The sequence below is a fragment of the Gymnodraco acuticeps genome, unplaced genomic scaffold (assembly GCF_902827175.1).
Source record: "Gymnodraco acuticeps unplaced genomic scaffold, fGymAcu1.1, whole genome shotgun sequence".
Classification (NCBI taxonomy): Eukaryota; Metazoa; Chordata; class Actinopteri; order Perciformes; family Bathydraconidae; genus Gymnodraco; species Gymnodraco acuticeps.
Genome location: NW_022989876.1, coordinates 773610 through 792231, shown reverse-complemented (window position 1 = coordinate 792231; position 18622 = coordinate 773610). Strand labels below are relative to the sequence as shown.

At 41.8% G+C, this 18622-nt stretch overlaps 1 protein-coding gene and 1 long non-coding RNA gene across 2 annotated transcripts; both read right to left on the bottom strand.

The window, feature by feature from the left end:
• Positions 1–280: 280 nt before the first annotated feature.
• Positions 281–2756, bottom strand: LOC117533704. Its single transcript, XR_004567101.1, has 2 exons — positions 2457–2756; positions 281–1225 (listed from the first exon to the last, which is right to left on the bottom strand). It is a non-coding gene; the product is annotated as an uncharacterized LOC117533704 (long non-coding RNA).
• A 1595-nt stretch (positions 2757–4351) lies between these two features.
• On the bottom strand, positions 4352–18106 carry LOC117533969 (calcineurin B homologous protein 1-like). The gene is given in 8 exon segments (XM_034198000.1): positions 4352–5616; positions 6712–6834; positions 8441–8502; positions 8611–8738; positions 10386–10466; positions 16709–16728; positions 16730–16785; positions 17716–18106. Coding segments are annotated over 8 exon segments (591 nt in total). The 5' UTR covers positions 17783–18106; the 3' UTR covers positions 4352–5562.
• Between the last annotated feature and the right edge of the window lie 516 nt (positions 18107–18622).

Here is an 18622-nt window from a genome sequence, read left to right as displayed (position 1 = left end):
ATATTCTGTCTCTTTCTGTAGAGCATTTCCTGTTTCTACAAGTCCTATACGAGAGCTCATGGTGATGTACAAATATGGGGACATATCCACGATAAGACAAAATAATAACATGTGAAAGAGTCTACATATTAAAGCAAGTTCGACTACTTTTAATGCTCCAAATTACATTTTTAGACTAATTATAAATCCATATTTTCTGCTATTTTGATCTGCGTGACCTAAAGATGATGTTTCTTATTATTAGGAGATTATGAGAAAAGAACAATTGATGCTTCTCATGTTTGAGCTCTTTGTTTACAATTTTAAATGATTTTTTTTAAAGACATTTTAACACAAAATCTTCATTTCTTTTGATGAATGAACTTATTTGCATTTTAAATGATTTTATAAGGAGGCCTGAAAGACCAAATGTGGAAATGAATAAGGAAGGAAATGGTGTCTTTCATAATAGAAGTCTATCTCTTAAAACTGCGTATGGGATATCCAGGGTTAGCTCACAAGGGGAGAACCGCCAAATCTGTCCCTTACATTTCTTAATTCACCTGCAGACTTTACTTTAACATCAGAGCGTGGAGTAAAACAGATGCATAGGGAGACCACAGTTTGAGAGATTTCCTTCAAATGTTTGAAGAAGTTAAAGTAAATTACGTCTGCCAACAACCTCCCTTAAAGTAAATGAATCCAGGAACAAAGTGTGAATCTGCTGGACGGCCGTCAGGATGCTCGTACTGATCACACTGCTGGACTAGCTGTGGCGATGAGGTAGCGTACAAAAATGAAATAAAAACCTCTTATGAGTCTGAGATAATCACAGGCCTTGATCTTTGCTACAGTATCTTGTGTCTTTACTCTGAGGAAGGAGGCATCAGTGACGACGTCTACACGCAGCCAAATCTGACAGGGAATTCCCAAATGATGGAGAATTTCAGGTAATTTAGCGACTGTAAAGCCAGCATTTAGCTGCATGTAGACGCACACAGAGTGCATGATGGGATCCCAGACTCTCAGCAGATGTCCTGGTCATCATTCTGCAGAACCAGGCTGGCACAGAGGCTTTGGGGTCGGAGGAGAGAAGGCCAATGTCCCAGCGGCAGCAGGAAAGAGGGCACCTATGTCCAAAAGTCCCTCCTCAGGTCTGAAGGGCCGGGGTCTGCTGATGGAGCTGCTTTTACACGAGACGTTCCTCCAGTCCTGGGTTTCAGCTGCTTGCTCTGGAGAGGCCATCCTAGAATAGAAATCCACACAGAACGTCTCGATTATTTATTATTAAACATTTGGGATTAATTAACATTGGGAAAGTGTTTATGTAAAAAGGTTATCTTTTATACTTCAAAAAGGAAATCTCATGTTTGTATGTTTTTGTACAATTTCTGTGAATTGCTATTTTGTATTTGATTGTCATTTGATGCAAAACACTTGAGTAAATGTCATCGTGAAGAAACGCCATTTTCACTCTTGTGATCATTTCTCCCCATCTGAAAGGAAAGGGGCGTAACACCAGAGGGCTTCAAGTCCAAGACAATATCTTCAAGTCTTGTTTCATCAAACTAACAGTCCAAAAACAAATACATGTAAACACAGAAACCAATATAGATACACATTAAAGAAACGATTGTAAAGTGAATATTGTTGGCATTTACTTTTCTATTTAATTTACTTAACTGACCCATTTGGGTTTCCCTTTCTGCTCTTCCATTTGCACAGCCTGTATTACATACTGTTTATGTATTACTCAATTGTGTCTGTTTTGGAGTAGTCCAGTAAATTAGAAGTTTTATTTTTATTCCATTTTCAAAAACTTGTCACAATGGTTATTCTGTTTTACACAACAGATACAGAAAGATGCATTATATTGCAAAGGAATGTGAAGAACAGTTACAGGAAATAATTACAGTAACATAAAATACACACCTTGCATATACCTATCAATCATTTTCTACATAGTTACACAACAAATGGAGACACAATGTTAATTTGTGTGGCTTAAAAATCATTAAATAGTACCATATTCAATGCAACCCTGAGTCCCTGAATGAGAAAACACCTGCAGACATGCTTAGGTCAGAGCTGATTTGGAGGCGTGTGGTGCAGTGGAGTAGTGCGTTGGTGTTCGGATCAGGGGGGCACAGGTTCAAACCCCACTGCAGTCAGCATGTCGTTGTGTCCCTGAGACACTTCACCCCAAAGTGCTCCTGTGGGGATTGTCCACAGTATTGAGTATGTAAGTCACTTTGGATAAAAGCGTCTAACAAGTAACATGTAATGTAATTTAAATGATTTTCAGAGCTAGTTTCCAAAAAATGTAGACATAAGACTTATTTTTATGTCTTTAAAAAATCATAAAATAGCCCTATATTCAATGCATCCCTTGTGAAATACATTGCCACGTCCTTAAATGAGAAACCACCTGCAGAAATGTTTGATTTAGAGCTGATGTCATGGTTCGCAGCACTGACCTTGGTGTGATGATGCAGGTGTTTCATCTGCAGCAGGTAAACAAAGCCTTTCTTCTTCTACGGTCACACATCCAGGTCTCCAGAACCGGACGTGTTACCGGGTCAAACTGCGTGGATAGAAGCCGTGCGAAGTGAGGGAATATTCAGAGAAGATTTCACGGTTAAAAAACCGTCGGTCAGGGCCTCTTTCCTCCCTCCTTTCACCCCGGAGAGGAGAAGCTCTCCTCGGCCGCGTCTCTGCAGACTCTCCGCTCTACGCCATGTTTGCTGCTCCACTACGAGACAACGGGACGGGAGTGCGCGGGGATTGGTCCGCAGACCTGTCAATCAAAAAGGAAAGCCCGCCCCGGATGTACTTCTTCCTTTTCATTCTGTTTTTTTAATTTATTATTTTATTTTAAATGCATCCATCTGTGATTTTTCTAGTGTTTAAAGAAGAGTATAACACACGGGCTTTTTTTCTTTTTACATGAATACTGGTTTTAAAATGTGTATAGTCTTGTCTTCACTAGCTTCCATGTCATGGGCCTATATCCTTTATTTAATTAGGTAAAAGTCTCATTGAGATCAAAGAGCGATTAAAATCAAAAGAGCGACCTGGCGGAGAGGGCATCACGAACAATGTTACAACAAATGAACACAAAACAATACAGGCAGATGAATACAGCGGTTTTATAACACAAATGAATGTGTGTGAATGTCATGTGACCTAATGACTCAAAATCAGGGACAATTAGGACACACCTCTTTCTATTGGATTTTAGTCCACCTTCTATTTTATATGAATATTTTTGGGTACATTTAGCTGTTTTTTATTGAAAACTCTTACATGTTTTAATCGCCTGGTAAATACAAATATTATATTTGTATAAAATATGGAGTTTTGTTGATTTTATGTTTTATATCATATTAAAGTGAATATCTTCGGACACTTAAAGACATCACCTTGGACTTTTAGACTTAAACTGGAAGTGACATTTTTACATGTTACAGACAAAATTACAATTAATCAAAAAAACAATGTATTAATAAAGACATGCATGGTTAGTTAAAGGTCCCATGACATGGCCATTTCTACTGATCATATTTCCATTGTTGAGGTCTACACATTGGTTTCTCACACAGCATCTCTGTATATAGTATGTGTATTCACTCTCTGTCCTAAACGGCTTGCTGGATCTCTCCCCCTCCTCCCTGTGAGCCCAGTGTGCTCTGATTGGTCGGGACGTTGCGAGGCTCGCTGCTGCGAGGAGCGGACAGGTTTCCGGGTCGGCGATACAGCGAGACACAGCGAAACTCATCCTGAGCACACACAACGCTCACAGCCGAAGTAAAAACAATAAGTGTGGCTTGATATTGAGTAAGAAAAAGGTTTATAACGCTGTGAGAATGGGTCTGCGGAGAGCATTTCTCCACGATCCCAACTCGTCTATTACCAACCAGGGAGCTCAGGGATCCTGGTGTGTGAGGTGCTCCGCGGATTGGTCCATTTGGGCCAATCCGGTCATTTGTTGTTGATTTGGGTATTCACACGTCACAGAACCGGGACCCAGGAAGTAAACAAAGGAAAAGAGAAATGTCCAACGAGTGTTCTGGGGCAGCACAGACAGGTCTTCTCTGTGTTAGAGTTTTACTCGCTACAGGGTGTACTTTGAGGGTTTGTGACCCTGCAGACCGTTTACATGCAGAAAAACCTTCATAACACAAGGGGACGGGTGATAACCAGAAAAGCATGACATGGGACCTTTAAAGTATAACATCTCACACAGTACATGTATGTTTATATATTTTATACATTTATTGAAGCACCAAAAACCACTTGTTTGAGATAAATAAGTGTCCAAAATAAAGGAAAATGTTAAAACCAGACACAGAAGGTAAAATAGACACAAAGCGAGCATGGCACTTAATTTTATTCAAATCAAAAATGGATGAATTACTGAGATAATACCAACATCACGCAACACGTGAATCATATCTGATCGATAATCACATGATTAACAAGTCGTATTTCCTGCAGTCGGCTGCTGCAGGGTGAGGATTTGACAAACAAAGATTATAATGTCACACTTAGCCTGTACAGAAAATATATATTATTAAAGCATCTGATTCTCTAAAGCAGCTGGAACTGAGAAATGGAGAAATCAAATGAATGTTGAAGCAGTTTGAACGTCAACACACATTTAGACACCGCATCAGCAACCAAACAAAAGGGAAAAATAAGAAGATCTTGTCACCGCTGTTCCTGGTGATACATCTTTCCCATAGCAGCTGATCACATTAATGGAAGCGTGATGCACCATTGTGGATTTACTGGTTTTAAGTGTTAAATCTAACCTCCCACTCTCCACCACAGGGCTTTCAGACGACTCAAACACGGGGTAACACTTTTTAAAAAAAATCAGGCCACAGTGGCAGCTAAATCTGGTAATACCAATTTAAAGATATATTAGGGAAGACACGCTATAACAGAGTTCATTACTGATGACATTAAACACATGTCCTAGCTCCAGCAGGCGTTGAAATAGCGTGGAACTCACTTTGGTTCAATCCTACAGGTAATTACAATCTATTGGCAGTAGCTAGATTATGAAAAACAAATACACAAACATGGCCATAAGGGTTCACTGTTGAGATAATGAAGCCATGGCACTTCCGTGAGTGAAACACAAAGTGTGCGTTCAGCTTTAAATCGAGTAACGAACTCAGAGCTGTCGGCGATATTAAGGAGTCATGTTAGCATTTAAAACCTGTTTCCACGAGGAATCACACATCTTACACGTTAATCCATTGCATAAGTATAGAGACAAAGACACAACATGTACTAGCTATTGAACGCGTTATCGTACCGAGCTAGAACATAAATCCTCCTGTGGAAAGTGGAACCCTCTAAATGTTTCCTAATAAATAATGTTCCAAACAACACAGTGACATTGCATAAAACAACCCAAGGCACGCGACTCTTCCCTTTGTGTACAGGATCTATGAGGTGATCTACCCGGCAACAGCGTGTTCTCGTAGTGTGGCCCGCTGTGAGTTCGGGCTCCAACTCGCATGTTGAAGCTCTACTCAATTTAAAAAAACAAAACAAAAAAACATCAGCTGTTTAGTGCAGGAACCGGATGCTCATTTTCTGTTCCACATCCACTTTCTCCAACACCTGAGGAAAGACAACGGAACAAGTTAGTAAATATTTCTGTAATGTTTGATCGACACAGACAGGTTGAAACTGAGCTCACACTGCCTGTTAAGTATTAACTCAAACACAGACAGGGTGTAAGCAGGAATCCTGAAGTCACATGTAAAACCTTTTAAGACCTTTTTTAAGACCCTTCCCATACATTTTAAGACCTCATCGCCACTTTGAGTTTTAACCGGTTACCTTGGCGACACACTCACATTGACTATATACAGCATTGATTGTCCTTCCTCCTTATCTTCCAACCATTTGGACGCAGACTTGCATTTCCCCATAACGATGTTGCTTAGCAACCGGCGTAAACGGAGCTTTGCGCTATCAAGCAGTGAGCGTGCGATGTCCTGTTCAGATGACGTCTAATCCAACGGGATGCCATCAATAAACTACAGAATCACACTACACACCTACGCCATGATTACATTCAGGCAGACTGTAGAACACAACCTCTTTGGACCATTTATATACTTATTGGAAACAAGCTACAACATTTAATACCTTGGGAAATGCCCTTTAATACTTTTTAATAGCCTTCATTTTCGCTAAATTCATTGATCAACTTTTAATACTCTTTAAGACCCCGCGGACCCCCTGATAGAACATTAAACATTCACTCTGGGAATGAAACAGTATGTGGAATCAGTTTCAATAAATACATTTGAACCAACTTGTTAGCATTTGTTCAAACCAAAATAAAACCAGGGCTTAGATGATTTTAAATGTTCTTGTAAATGTTGTGCATCTTGTCTTTTCATAGTAACTTAACAAGGATAATAGTTTTGTAAAGATTGCTTTGTCACTGTGTTTATATCAACTGTAATGTATGGTGCCGTTACGTCATATACCATCTGTGTGCAGCAATCGAGAGCAGAAACATTTCTATGGATGCAATGAAAACTTTTTCTTTTCCGAGCAATTTGTCATGTTGTTTTTTGGATATTTACATTTCTTGTAAACTTTTCTTCCTTATAGTTTCAATAGAAGTTCTATATTTGCTCTTATTTGAGAACGTATTACTAGATCTAAAGCTCTTAGTATAAAGAGATGTCTGAAACGTGCCTTGATGAACTCGTTGAAGGAGATGGAGTTGTCTCCGTTGGTGTCCGCCTCCTGAATGGTCCTGTCAGCGATGCTGCCCAGCTGCTCATCAGAGATATTCACACCCACCATCATCCGTAACACCTGGAGAGAAGTCATGACAAAACATGGCAAAGATGAGTGATAGTCCTGATGTCTGCACAACAGTATGTGACCCGCTCTATCGAAATCAGTCGGAAGTCGCAACGGTTCATTTCAAAATAAACGTGGATTCGCGTAATAAAAAGTTTTTTCGGGGTTCGGTGTTTTGTTTGATTTCAAATAAACAAAGTCTTGGCTTTCAGAATATGAAACTTTTATTTCCAAAATCACACGATAAATACATGTTTGAAGCTTGTGAAGGGACGAAGACAGCTCTCACTCGCCACTCTGCTGTTCCTCAGCGCCGCCCCCCCTCCCTCCGCTGACATTATGAATGTAGGCGTAGAGTAATCATAGATAACACGGCAGGGTCCGTTACAGTTTGTTTTCATCTGATTTCAATTAAACTAAGTCTTGGCTTTCAGAATATTAAACTTGTTTCAGCAAATTCAGATGATAAATACAACTTTGAAGCTTCGGCATAATTACAAGCGGAGAACGGAGTAACTTGACGTCACAGCAGGCATAACAACAGCCGGTGTTTCTCGCACAAACGCAGTTGCCTGCAGCTAAAGAGTCAAGTATTCACGTACACGTACACACACACACACACACACACACCACACACACACACTACACACCACACACACACACACACCCACACACACACACACACACACACACTACCACACACACACACACACACACACACACATCACACACACACACACACACACACACACACACACACACACCACACACACACACAACACACAACACACACACACACACACACACACACACACACACACACACACAACACACACACACACACACACACACACACACACACACACCACCACAACAACACACACCACCACACAACACACACACACACACACACACACACACACACACACACACACACACACACACACACACACACATCTGTAATAGCTCCAAAGTATATTTGGAGAACAAAAACAATCCTGATATCATTAGAAAGCTAGGAATCTCCTCTTTCCAGCAGTGTATACAACTCAACATGTGTCTTCGGGTCAATGCATCTGATTTCGATGGAGCAGGTCACATATGGTGATGGTGTACAGGATCATTTGTAGTAATTATGGTTAAACACACATGACTGTAGCGATTACAGATGAAATACAGTGAGTAGTATTTACTGAATAACACGCAGCATTACACTGAGGCTCGTCGTCACACGAGGCCGGCGACACAAATGTTTTGCGCCAAACAAGAGAAGTGTGTCTGAGTCATTAAACCCGAGCTTACAGCAATTACAGGTCGCACAATGTCACACAAACCCAGATGGGACAACAAATAACAGGCAGCGAGGCAAAACACAGGACGTTACTGCGTCTGGAGAAATCAGAGTTAAGCTGAGATATCACGTCACTATCAGCAAAGGGCAAAGTCTCCTCCTCCACAAGGAGAGCGAGTTCACTTAGTATTGCACAACAGTCTTTGTTCAACACGCAGAAAAGCAAATATTTTAAGAGGTAACAAAGAATTTCCTGGAAGAAAAAACATATTTGCAATCGGCTCCACACACACGGTGACTCAGCGTCTTATTCAGCGGTCCACTCACCTGCAGCAGCTCGTCCCGAGAGATCTTGTCATCTCTGTCCAGGTCATACAGTTGGAAAGCAACTGGAAAAATAAAAAGTAAAAGAGTCAGGACGGACACAGTGAGATCGCTGTATGAGACCCTGTGAGTGATGGTGATCCCGCCCCCTTTGTGACGGCGCTGTCACTCACACATCAGCTTGTTGGTCCGGCTGTTGAGCGGCTCGGTGACGGCGGCGTTCTTGCTCTTCTCGTTGTCCTCGATGGGCCTGAAGTGAGCTAAAGTCCTCATGAAGCCCCGGAAGTTCACCTGGTCCTCCCTGAGAAACAGAGACAAATATAAATATACAGCACAATAAAGTGGAAAAAGCGATGCCAATGTAAACACCGACCATATTACGTCCAAAACAGTCGGGCATTGTTTCTGATAGCAACGTTTCTGATTGGGCCGTGGGTCCACATTTCAGATATTACGTCATATCGGACGCAAATCTGGATCAGCTCCGTTGTTCCCCGTTTTTAGAGATTTGGGTACGGAGGAAAAGAGAGAGGGTTTTATTTTCTGACGCTGCGTGAGTTCCCTGACACACCGGGACACATGTTTATGTATAAAAGACATCAACAAGTGCATTTAGCTGACACTTTTATCCAAAGCGACTTACAATAAGTGCGTTCGACCAAGAAGATACAAACTTGAAGAAAACAGAATCATATAAGTATATCAGGTTTCATAGAGCCAAAACATTTCAAGTGCTACTCAACTGGCTTTAGGTAATCCAGTCCTTTATTAGTATAAAAGTGCTTTGTTAATAGTTCTAACGCTCGAAGTGGAGTCGAAAGAGATGAGTTTTCAGTTTGCGCCGGAAGGTGTGTAAGCTATCTGCTGTCCTGATGTCAATGGGGAGCTCATTCCACCATCTTGGAGCCAGGATAGCAAACCCACGTGTTTTTGCTGATGGGAACTTGGGTCCCCCTCGCAGCGAGGGCGCAACGAGTCGTTTGGCTGATGCAGAGCGTAGTGCACGCGCTGGGGTGTACGGTTTAACAATGTCCTGGATGTAGGAAGGGCCTGATCCATTCGCAGCATGGTAAGCAAGTACCAGTGTCTTGAAGTGGATTCTAGCAGTTACCGGAAGCCAGTGAAGGGAGCGGAGGAGCGGAGTGGTGTGGGAGAATTTAGGAAGGTTGAAGACCAGACGAGCCGCTGCATTCTGGATGAGCTGCAGAGGTCGGATGGCACATGCAGGTAGACCAGCCAGGAGGGAGTTGCAGTAGTCTAGGCGTGAGATGACGAGAGCCTGGACCAGAACCTGAGTCGCTTTCTGAGTCAGCTGGGGACGTATCCTTCCTGATGTTGTAAAGCGTGTATCTGCAGCAGCGGGTTGTAGCAGCGATGTTTGCAGTGAAGGACAGGTTGTTATCTAGGGTCACACCCAGATTCCTTGCAGTCTGAGTCGGGGAAACAACTGAGGTGCCGATGTTGATTGTCAAGTCAAAAGTGGGACAATCTTTTCCCCTTTTCATTCAAACCTTTATTTATCCAGTGTATCCCATTGAGATCATTGATCTCTTTTTCAAGGGAGACCTGCTAAACTAACAATGAAACTCACACTAGTCGTAACCCAACACCGTTTAACAGAGTCCATCTCTCCACGTCTGTTCTCAAGTTAAACAACATCTGAAAAACCAGAGCAACAAGAAGACTTCCAGAAACCATCACCAGCCATGGCTAAAAATAAAACACCATCTAACTTTTGGGGATTTTAATGATATGTTTGGAAACATCTGGTTTTCCTCTTTCAGAATGATAAAACAAAATGACTGCAGAAAAATACAGAAATAAAAACCCAGATGATTTTCTTCTAACACAGTTGGCAGATATACTTCAGACCGCCACAGCTGAAGCCTGTTCAGATCTGTGGGTGGTTGTGAGTCAAACCTTTAATAACCAATAACTGATAACTCACCCCTCGGGGAAGAAGGCGTTGATGATTCGGTCTCCCAGAGGATTGATGGCCAACTCAGGAATCCTCTGGAAATCTTCTCGACTGCAGAGAGGAGGAAATATGGCAAATTAATATTAACAAAAGCATGTTTTACAAAGAGATATTATTCATCTAAAACCTTGCAACAATTAAGAAAATATCTTAACTGGGGTCAACATAGGGGTACTGTGTTCCATCAGATCCGGTTTTTCAATACTTTTATTTTTTATAAAAGTGAGGCGTAATATCCTTAAACTCGCGCCCAAACCGTCGAAATTACGATGTCCAATTTCGCCGTGAAACTCCGCAAACGAGTCACTGTGGAGTGTGGGCCTTATTTAGAAAATCTAAAGTGTGGCTGCATATGACTGCCAGTCTGAATGGTGGGGTCTGTAACCCACTGCCAGTCTGAATGGTGGGGTCTGTACCCACTGCCAGACTGAATGTGGGGGTCTGTACCCACTGTCAGTCTGAATGGTGGGGGTCTGTACCCACTGCCGGTCGAATGTGGGGGTCTGTACCCACTGCCAGACTGAATGGTGGGGTCTGTACCCACTGCCAGACTGATGGTGGGGTATGTACCCACTGGCCGGTCGAATGGTGGGGGTATGTACCCACTGCCAGTCCTGAATGGTGGGGTCTGTACCCACTGCAGTCTGAATAGTGGGGTCTGTACCCACTGCCAGTCTGAATGTGGGGGTCTGTACCCACTGCCGGTCGAATGGGTGGGGTCCTGTACCCATTGCCAGTCTGAATGGTGGGGTCTGTACCCACTGCCAGTCTGAATGGTGGGGTCTGTACCCACTGCCAGTCTGAATGGTGGGGTCTGTACCCACTGCCAGACTGAATGTGGGGTCTGTACCCACTGTCAGTCTGAATGGTGGGGTCTGTACCCACTGCCAGTCTGAATGGTGGGGTCTGTACCCACTGCCAGTCTGAATGGTGGGGTCTGTACCCACTGCCAGTCTGAATGGTGGGGTCTGTACCCACTGCCAGTCTGAATGGTGGGGTCTGTACCCACTGCCCGTCTGAATGGTGGGGTCTGTACCCACTGCCAGTCTGAATGGTGGGGTCTGTACCCACTGCCAGTCTGACTGGTGGGGTCTGTACCCACTGCCAGTCTGAATGGTGGGGGTCTGTACCCACTGCCAGTTCTGAATGGTGGGGTCTGTACCCACTGCCAGTCTGAATGGTGGGGTTCTGTACCCACTGCCAGTCTGAATGGTGGGTCTGTACCCACTGCCAGTCTGAATGGTGGGGTCTGTACCCACTGCCAGTCTGAATGGTGGTGTCCTGTACCCACTTGCCAGTCTGAATGGTGGGGGTCTGTACCCACTGCCAGTCTGAATGGTGGGGTCTGTACCCACTGCCAGTCGAATGGTGGGGTCTGTACCCACTGCCAGTCTGAATGGTGGGGTCTGTACCCACTGCCAGTCTGAATGGTGGGGTCTGTACCCACTGCCAGTCTGAATGGTGGGGTCTGTACCCACTGCCAGTCTGAATGGTGGGGTCTGTACCCACTGCCAGACTGAATGGTGGGGTCTGTACCCACTGCCAGACTGAATGGTGGGGTCTGTACCCACTGCCAGTCTGAATGGTGGGGTCTGTACACTGCCAGTCTGAAGGGTGGGGGTCGGTCCCACTGCCAGTCTGCATGGTGGGGTCTGTACCCACTGCCAGACTGAATGGTGGGGTCTGTACCCACTGCCAGTCTGAATGGTGGGGTCTGTACCAACTGCCAGTCTGAATGGTGGGGTCTCTGTACCCACTGCCAGTCTGAATGGTGGGGTCTGTACCCACTGCCAGACTGAATGGTGGGGTCTGTACCCACTGCAAGAAGTTTATTTCTGGGAAAGGTGTCAACACCAGCCAGGTCAGATCCGCCAACACAATCACATCATTCAAACAATCCCTCAAAACTCAACTTTTCACTCTTGCCTTCAACTCCTAATCAACTAACCCCTTGCCCTTATTCCACCTAGCTTAGCACTTTTTTTACTTTTGTTGTTATTTTGTTTTATTGGCTTGTAAGCGCTTTGAGGACCAGGAAAAGCGCTTTATAAATGTAATGTATTATTATTATTATTAACACATCCAACCTCCAACCAATGCTGTCTCGTATGGCAACCAAGTCCCTTTGTGTTCAGGGAAGCAGCGTGCAAAGCGAGAGTGTTCAGTTCAGCAGGTGAGATCCTACGCTGTGAAAGGGCCCGTTTGGATCCAGATAGAGCAGATATGCGATGGGATTTGTTTTCTTTCATCAGGCAAATGTTGATCTTAATGATGCAATTTGTTTTATGTGCAATGCCGAGATCTCATGATCCGTTATGTGTTCTCTGGTCAGTCGAATCTCAGGTTGAATATTGATTAGACTGGTGCTATTTTCTTTTTCCACTGACCAGATGTACTATTCACGCCTGATGGTTGATATAAATGATATTGCAGAATCTGTTTTTCATTGTTTGTTCAGTACTAAAAAGGTCCAAGTCCCACAATGGAATCTAATATTCATTTGACATGTTAACTACATCATAAAGCGCTTCATGGGAGTAATTGCGGGATGATTCAATTTGTCCCTTATGCATCATGAAAGTATCGGTTGAGTATCGGTATCGTAAAAAAGTCAATGATATGCAACCCTAGGGCAACATAAAATATGAATATGATAAAGCTCACCCTGCCATTATTCTTTCAAATTTGAGATTTCTAAGAATACAAATCGAGCCCTAGCAAAAGGTATTAAACCCCAAAAACTGTCCAGACCCTTGAAGCCTTTATCGTTGCATCCTAAATTGTTACAATAAATGAAATTGTGGGAAATAAAGTGTACAGAAGGACTTTAAACCTACTGCCATACATGTTTATGACCACTGTTTACTGTCAGTCTACCAGCTGTTAATTTAGATTGTAATCTTGATTATGATTATTTAAAGGGCTGTTACGACTGCTGCCTTCCTGTCGTCTCAACTGTGTTAATCTGTGTTGTATGTAAATGAGCTGTGCGGTTGCCCTGACGTGATTGGCTGCCATCTCCTGGTCCGCCCCCTGAAGATTGTGATTGGAGCACGCCGGGCCCGACGCACTCCAATCGCAGCGCACAGCCGGCGCACACCTGCTGGAGATGACTACAAAGCCTGTGACTGACGATCACTCGGGAGGCTCTGACATGTGGACAGACGCCTCTCGCTACTTGCTCCTTAGACAGATCTGTTAACTGTGGTTAAACTCGTGTGCCCATCTCCGTGTGATATTGTGTGTTAGTAGTGTCTAGAGTAGCTTAGTTAGAGTGTAGAGTAGTTTAGGATTTTGTGACTGTTGCTGTGTTTTTGTACAGAACCCTTTGTTAGTTTGTACCACTTTTAAAGTGAGGTTTTGTTTCGTTCTTTAGTGCATTAGTATTTATTTCCCTGTATGCAATTAGACTCGTTTTTTAGAGTCCTCCTTTTGTTTGGTTATTTATCAACCTGTGCCCTTTTTGTTTGTTCCAGGCTGCACCTCTGCCACTTTGTTTACCCTGCTAAGTAAAATAAACCCTTTATAGTTATACCAATTCCAACTGGTGTGTGTTGCAATTCCTCAACCCTAGTGTAACAAGTAACAAGGGCCCATGTCATGCTTTTCTGGTTATTACCCGTCCCCTTGTGTTATGAAGGTTTTTCTGCATGTAAACGGTCTGCAGAGAGGCAGAGGAGCTCCAGCAAGCCGTTTAGGACAGAGAGTGAATACTATACAGAGACGCTGTGAGAAACCAATGTGAGTTTGGAACATTGAACAATGTAAATCTATTCTAGTCGACCTCAACAATGGAATTATGATCAGTAGAAATGGCCGTGACATGGGACCTTTAATGCTTAGCTCGCGTCTGGTGAGAGATGCCAGGAGACAACAAACAAATAGACCGTTTTCTACATGTAAGGGACATTTGTGTAAATAAAAACAACGGATTATATTTAAAACCAAGCGTTCTTCAAGGAGTGTATTCAACTACAAGCTCATTAAAAAGCACAACCGTTGAAATGTCATTACATTTTCAAACTGTGTGTGAACCCTGTTGGTCCATCGGCCGTGTGTTTTGGCAACTAATGAACGATAAGAAAGTCACCTTGAGAATAATGTACCTGCGACGGAAAATACGGGAGAACAAGCAGCACCAAGAGCGTGTTATGTGTAAACAGAACGTGTTCACAGGAGTGAGTTCCTGTAAGGGATGTCGTTTTATTTGACACTGATCTGTAAATATGGAAAAGCCTAAAGTCTGTGCAACAGCGAAGTAATGTGTTGGCAGCTTTAATGATTACCTGTTTCTTCACCTATTGCTGTTTCTTTCCAAACTCCAGATAGAGCAGGAAGTTAATCACAAACCACAGAAATGTCGCACTGAGGTCCCGACTGAATACTACAAAAAAGTTCTCAGATAATAAGATAAAGATTGAATTATCAATCCCGAATCTGAGAGTGAGTCACACTATGGCTGATCTTATCCGATTCAATCACTGCACTGTTGCATTTCTATTTACATATAACACTCATTTAATGAAACCCGGTTTTTTTAGAATCACAAATCTTGTATTGGTCCCACAGCCGGGAACAGCTAAAGGACAGTGCAGATGAATACAAAACAATAGGTAGGATAACATGAAGCAAACACATGAAATAAAGCCTAAATAAGTCAAACCTAATAAAACATTAAAGCTTTTTATTTTGTAGTAAATATAATGTTTTGGTTCTGCTTAATTTGAGTCATTCCTCTGTTCTTTTATTATATGAACATCACATGTCTCTGTACCTGATGTTGACAGACAGAGCCAATAAAGGGAATGAAGACCCTGCAGGCATTTCATTTACATGTTGTTTTGATCCAAAGCGACTTACTTACTCAACACTGTGGACGATCCCCACAGGAGCACTTTGGGGTGAAGTGTCTCAGGGACACAACGACATGCTGACTGCAGTGGGGTTTGAACCTGTGATCCAAACACCAACGCACTACCCACTGCGCCACAGCCCCCCATTTAAAGACAATTCATAAAGCAGCAAGTCACAAAATGAAGGGCTTAAAAAAATGGTAGGCAACCAATGAAAGAGGATGTTTTACAACAAACAAACACAACAAACAGAAAGAAAGAAAAGTCAATATGGTTCAATAAACCTGCCAAATAAGTCATTGTATTTCTTTAAGGAGGATTTACCACACGTTTTTATTTTTAATATATATATAACACTATAACGAATGACTTTTATATTTATATTGAATTAATAATGTATTTTCTAGTTTATTTATTTATTTTAGGATGAATAGAAAAATATGTTTTCCTACCTATATTTATTCCAGGAGAGTTCAATTTACAGGGTGTATGCAGGAATCCTGAAGTCAAATGTAAAACCTTTTAAGACCCTTTTTAAGACCCTTTCCATACATTTTAAGACCTCATGGCCACTTTGAGTTTTAACCGGTTACCTTGGCGACACACTTTACCTCACATTGACTATATACAGTATTGATTGTCCTTCTTCCTTTTCTTCCAACCATTTGGACGCAGACTTGCATTTCCCAATAACGATGTTGCTTAGGAACCGGCGTAAACGGACCTTCGCGCTATCAAGCAGTGAGCGTGCGATGTCCTGTTCAGATGACGTCCAATCCAACGGGATGCCATCAATAAACTACACAGAATCACACTACACACCTACGCAATGATTACATTCAGGCAGACTGTAGAATACAACCTCTTTGGACCATTTATATACTTATTGAAAACAAGCTACAAAATGTAACACCTTGGGAAATGCAGTTTAATACTTTTAATAGCCTTCATTTCCGCTAAATTGATTTATCAACTTTTAATACTTTTTAAGACCCCGCGGACCCCCTGATTTAAAACCTCCCACAAGATTTTACTGACGAAATGTTTTACTTTACCCACTCATTTATATATAATATGTGTTGCCTTGTTTTTCTGGATTTCTTTCATAGCATATTTCTCTATTTCATAGCCAGATGTATTTCATTCATAGCCATACCAACATGCAGAGATGTTCCCACATGTCTTTTAACATCTGTCCTCCAACATCAATCACATGCTTTTATTACATGGCAATACTTATGTTGATGGATATGTTGTATAATTGTTTTGCTATGACGTTTGTCTTTGCTTTCGTTTGCTTTGTACAGCCCTTGGAGGCACTTCTTGTGTTCGGGCTATAATAAATGTTGATTTGATTTGAAGATACCTTGTCTCCAGGCCCAACTAATCAGCCACAACACGTCTGGTTTTAAGGTGTTTTATCTCTTTTGTGATGCTTACCTGAGGGTGCCGTTCTCCCTCTCCTTATTCCAGGCTGGTGAAGCGGCTGTACAGACGGGTGATCTGACTGTGGGAGACTGAGGGGGGGACACCAGAGAGAGAGGGGGGGAGTCAACCACCATAAGACACCAAGATAACAGGTTTCCAGTGCTTCAGGCAAAACTAATTTCACTCTCCAAGTAGTCTTTTTAAGAGTTTGTACGTGTGCAATATGTTTTTAGCTGGAGAGAGAGAGAGAGAGAGAGAGAGAGAGAGAGAGAGAGAGAGAGAGAGAGAGAGAGAGAGAGACAGACAGACAGACAGACAATAATCTGGCATTAGCAACATGTGCATATTCACAAAAGAACTAGAGCACCTAAATAACAAACAATATAACAACAATATTGAATAAATGGAATACTCTACAATATACAATCTCACTAAGCTGCAGAAATGTACTACAGATACTTTATGTCACAATGTGTGTATAAAGCTAATGTCTAAAGACGATAAAGCTAAAACCACTTGTCACCTAAATACTGGAGCTCATTACACAAGAGTGTGTATGTGTGCAATGACAATGAGTCAGGCGATAAATGCAATTAGGGCAACTTCCTTTTTAGTATTCACTCATTTGTATATATATATATATATATATATATTGTTTTCAGGTGGTCCCTTGAGTATTTAAAATGTAACTTAAAACCGTAATTTATTCTTCTAACTCAAATGTAAAGTGAATTCAATGTTTACATAATAGGAGGTTGATAGGCTGGACATGGGCTGGACAAGCATGATGTACACTGCCTTCTATTCTGTATATATTTATATTGTGTATTCAATACATGTACTATATAGATATATATCCTTTATTATTGATACAAATTCACTGTTTTGCGTATTTTGTTTACTCTGCTCGTATGATATCTTTATAGTTTTTTCCCAAATTGTTATGTGATTTTACTGAAAGAATGTTAGCTTTTAAAAGCAACACATATAAAGCTAATGTCACACAGAAATAAACTTACAGCCTGTCTCCTTCTTTATCTCTTCAATCTCCTCTTCTCTGAGTAACGTAGAGGCTCTGGATCCCATGGTGAAAGTTAAAAGGAGTCTTTTAATCCAAAAATCAATCCAGCTGTAGAAGAATCTCAACCAGGATTTATGTTAGAGTTAGCAAACAAGCTAACGACGCTAACAGCCGTTAGAGCTTCAGTTGGAATCCAAACGGCTGTTTTCTGTCCTCGAGACGCTGTTTCTCTGAGATATTTAGTTTTTTATAGTAAATATTTTCAATAGTCTGTCGTGTATTGATACTACGAGGAGGGGTTTTGAGTTTCGTCCGGGTTTTCTTCCTGTTTTACGGGCTTTATACATCCATGGTGGGCTGGAACTAAAGGAGGCCGCCTCCCCTGTCACAGCAGGGTCCGCGGGGAAAGGTAGCGGATTTTTCTGCCTGGTTGAAATGTGATGCTTAAATCTTATTTAAAACTATATTTCAATCTAAAATAAAGCAAATAATTACGGTTTCAAAATAATACAACAAGAAAAAGATATAAAATGGTATTAATATCCGTCAGGCAAGCTAAAGAAAAGTTAGCTGAACGAGGGGGAACCATTCTGCTCAGGTGACCGTTTCAACCGTAACAGCACAGCCTTCACACACAACTGCTTTTGAAGATTATTTCGTTCCTCTTCAAATAAATACATAACTACGCCTATTAAATATATACATATGTGGAAATATAAAGCTGCACAATACTTAGTTGTAAGTCAGACATGTGCCACTAGATGGCGCACTTTCATAATTTCACATGGAGTCACTCAGAGTGATCTGGTTATGGTGAGATGTTTCAAATGAAAAAAAACTTTATTATTAATTACATATTACTCTTATTTATTATGTATTCATCTTCTCACTATTGCAATAGGGAA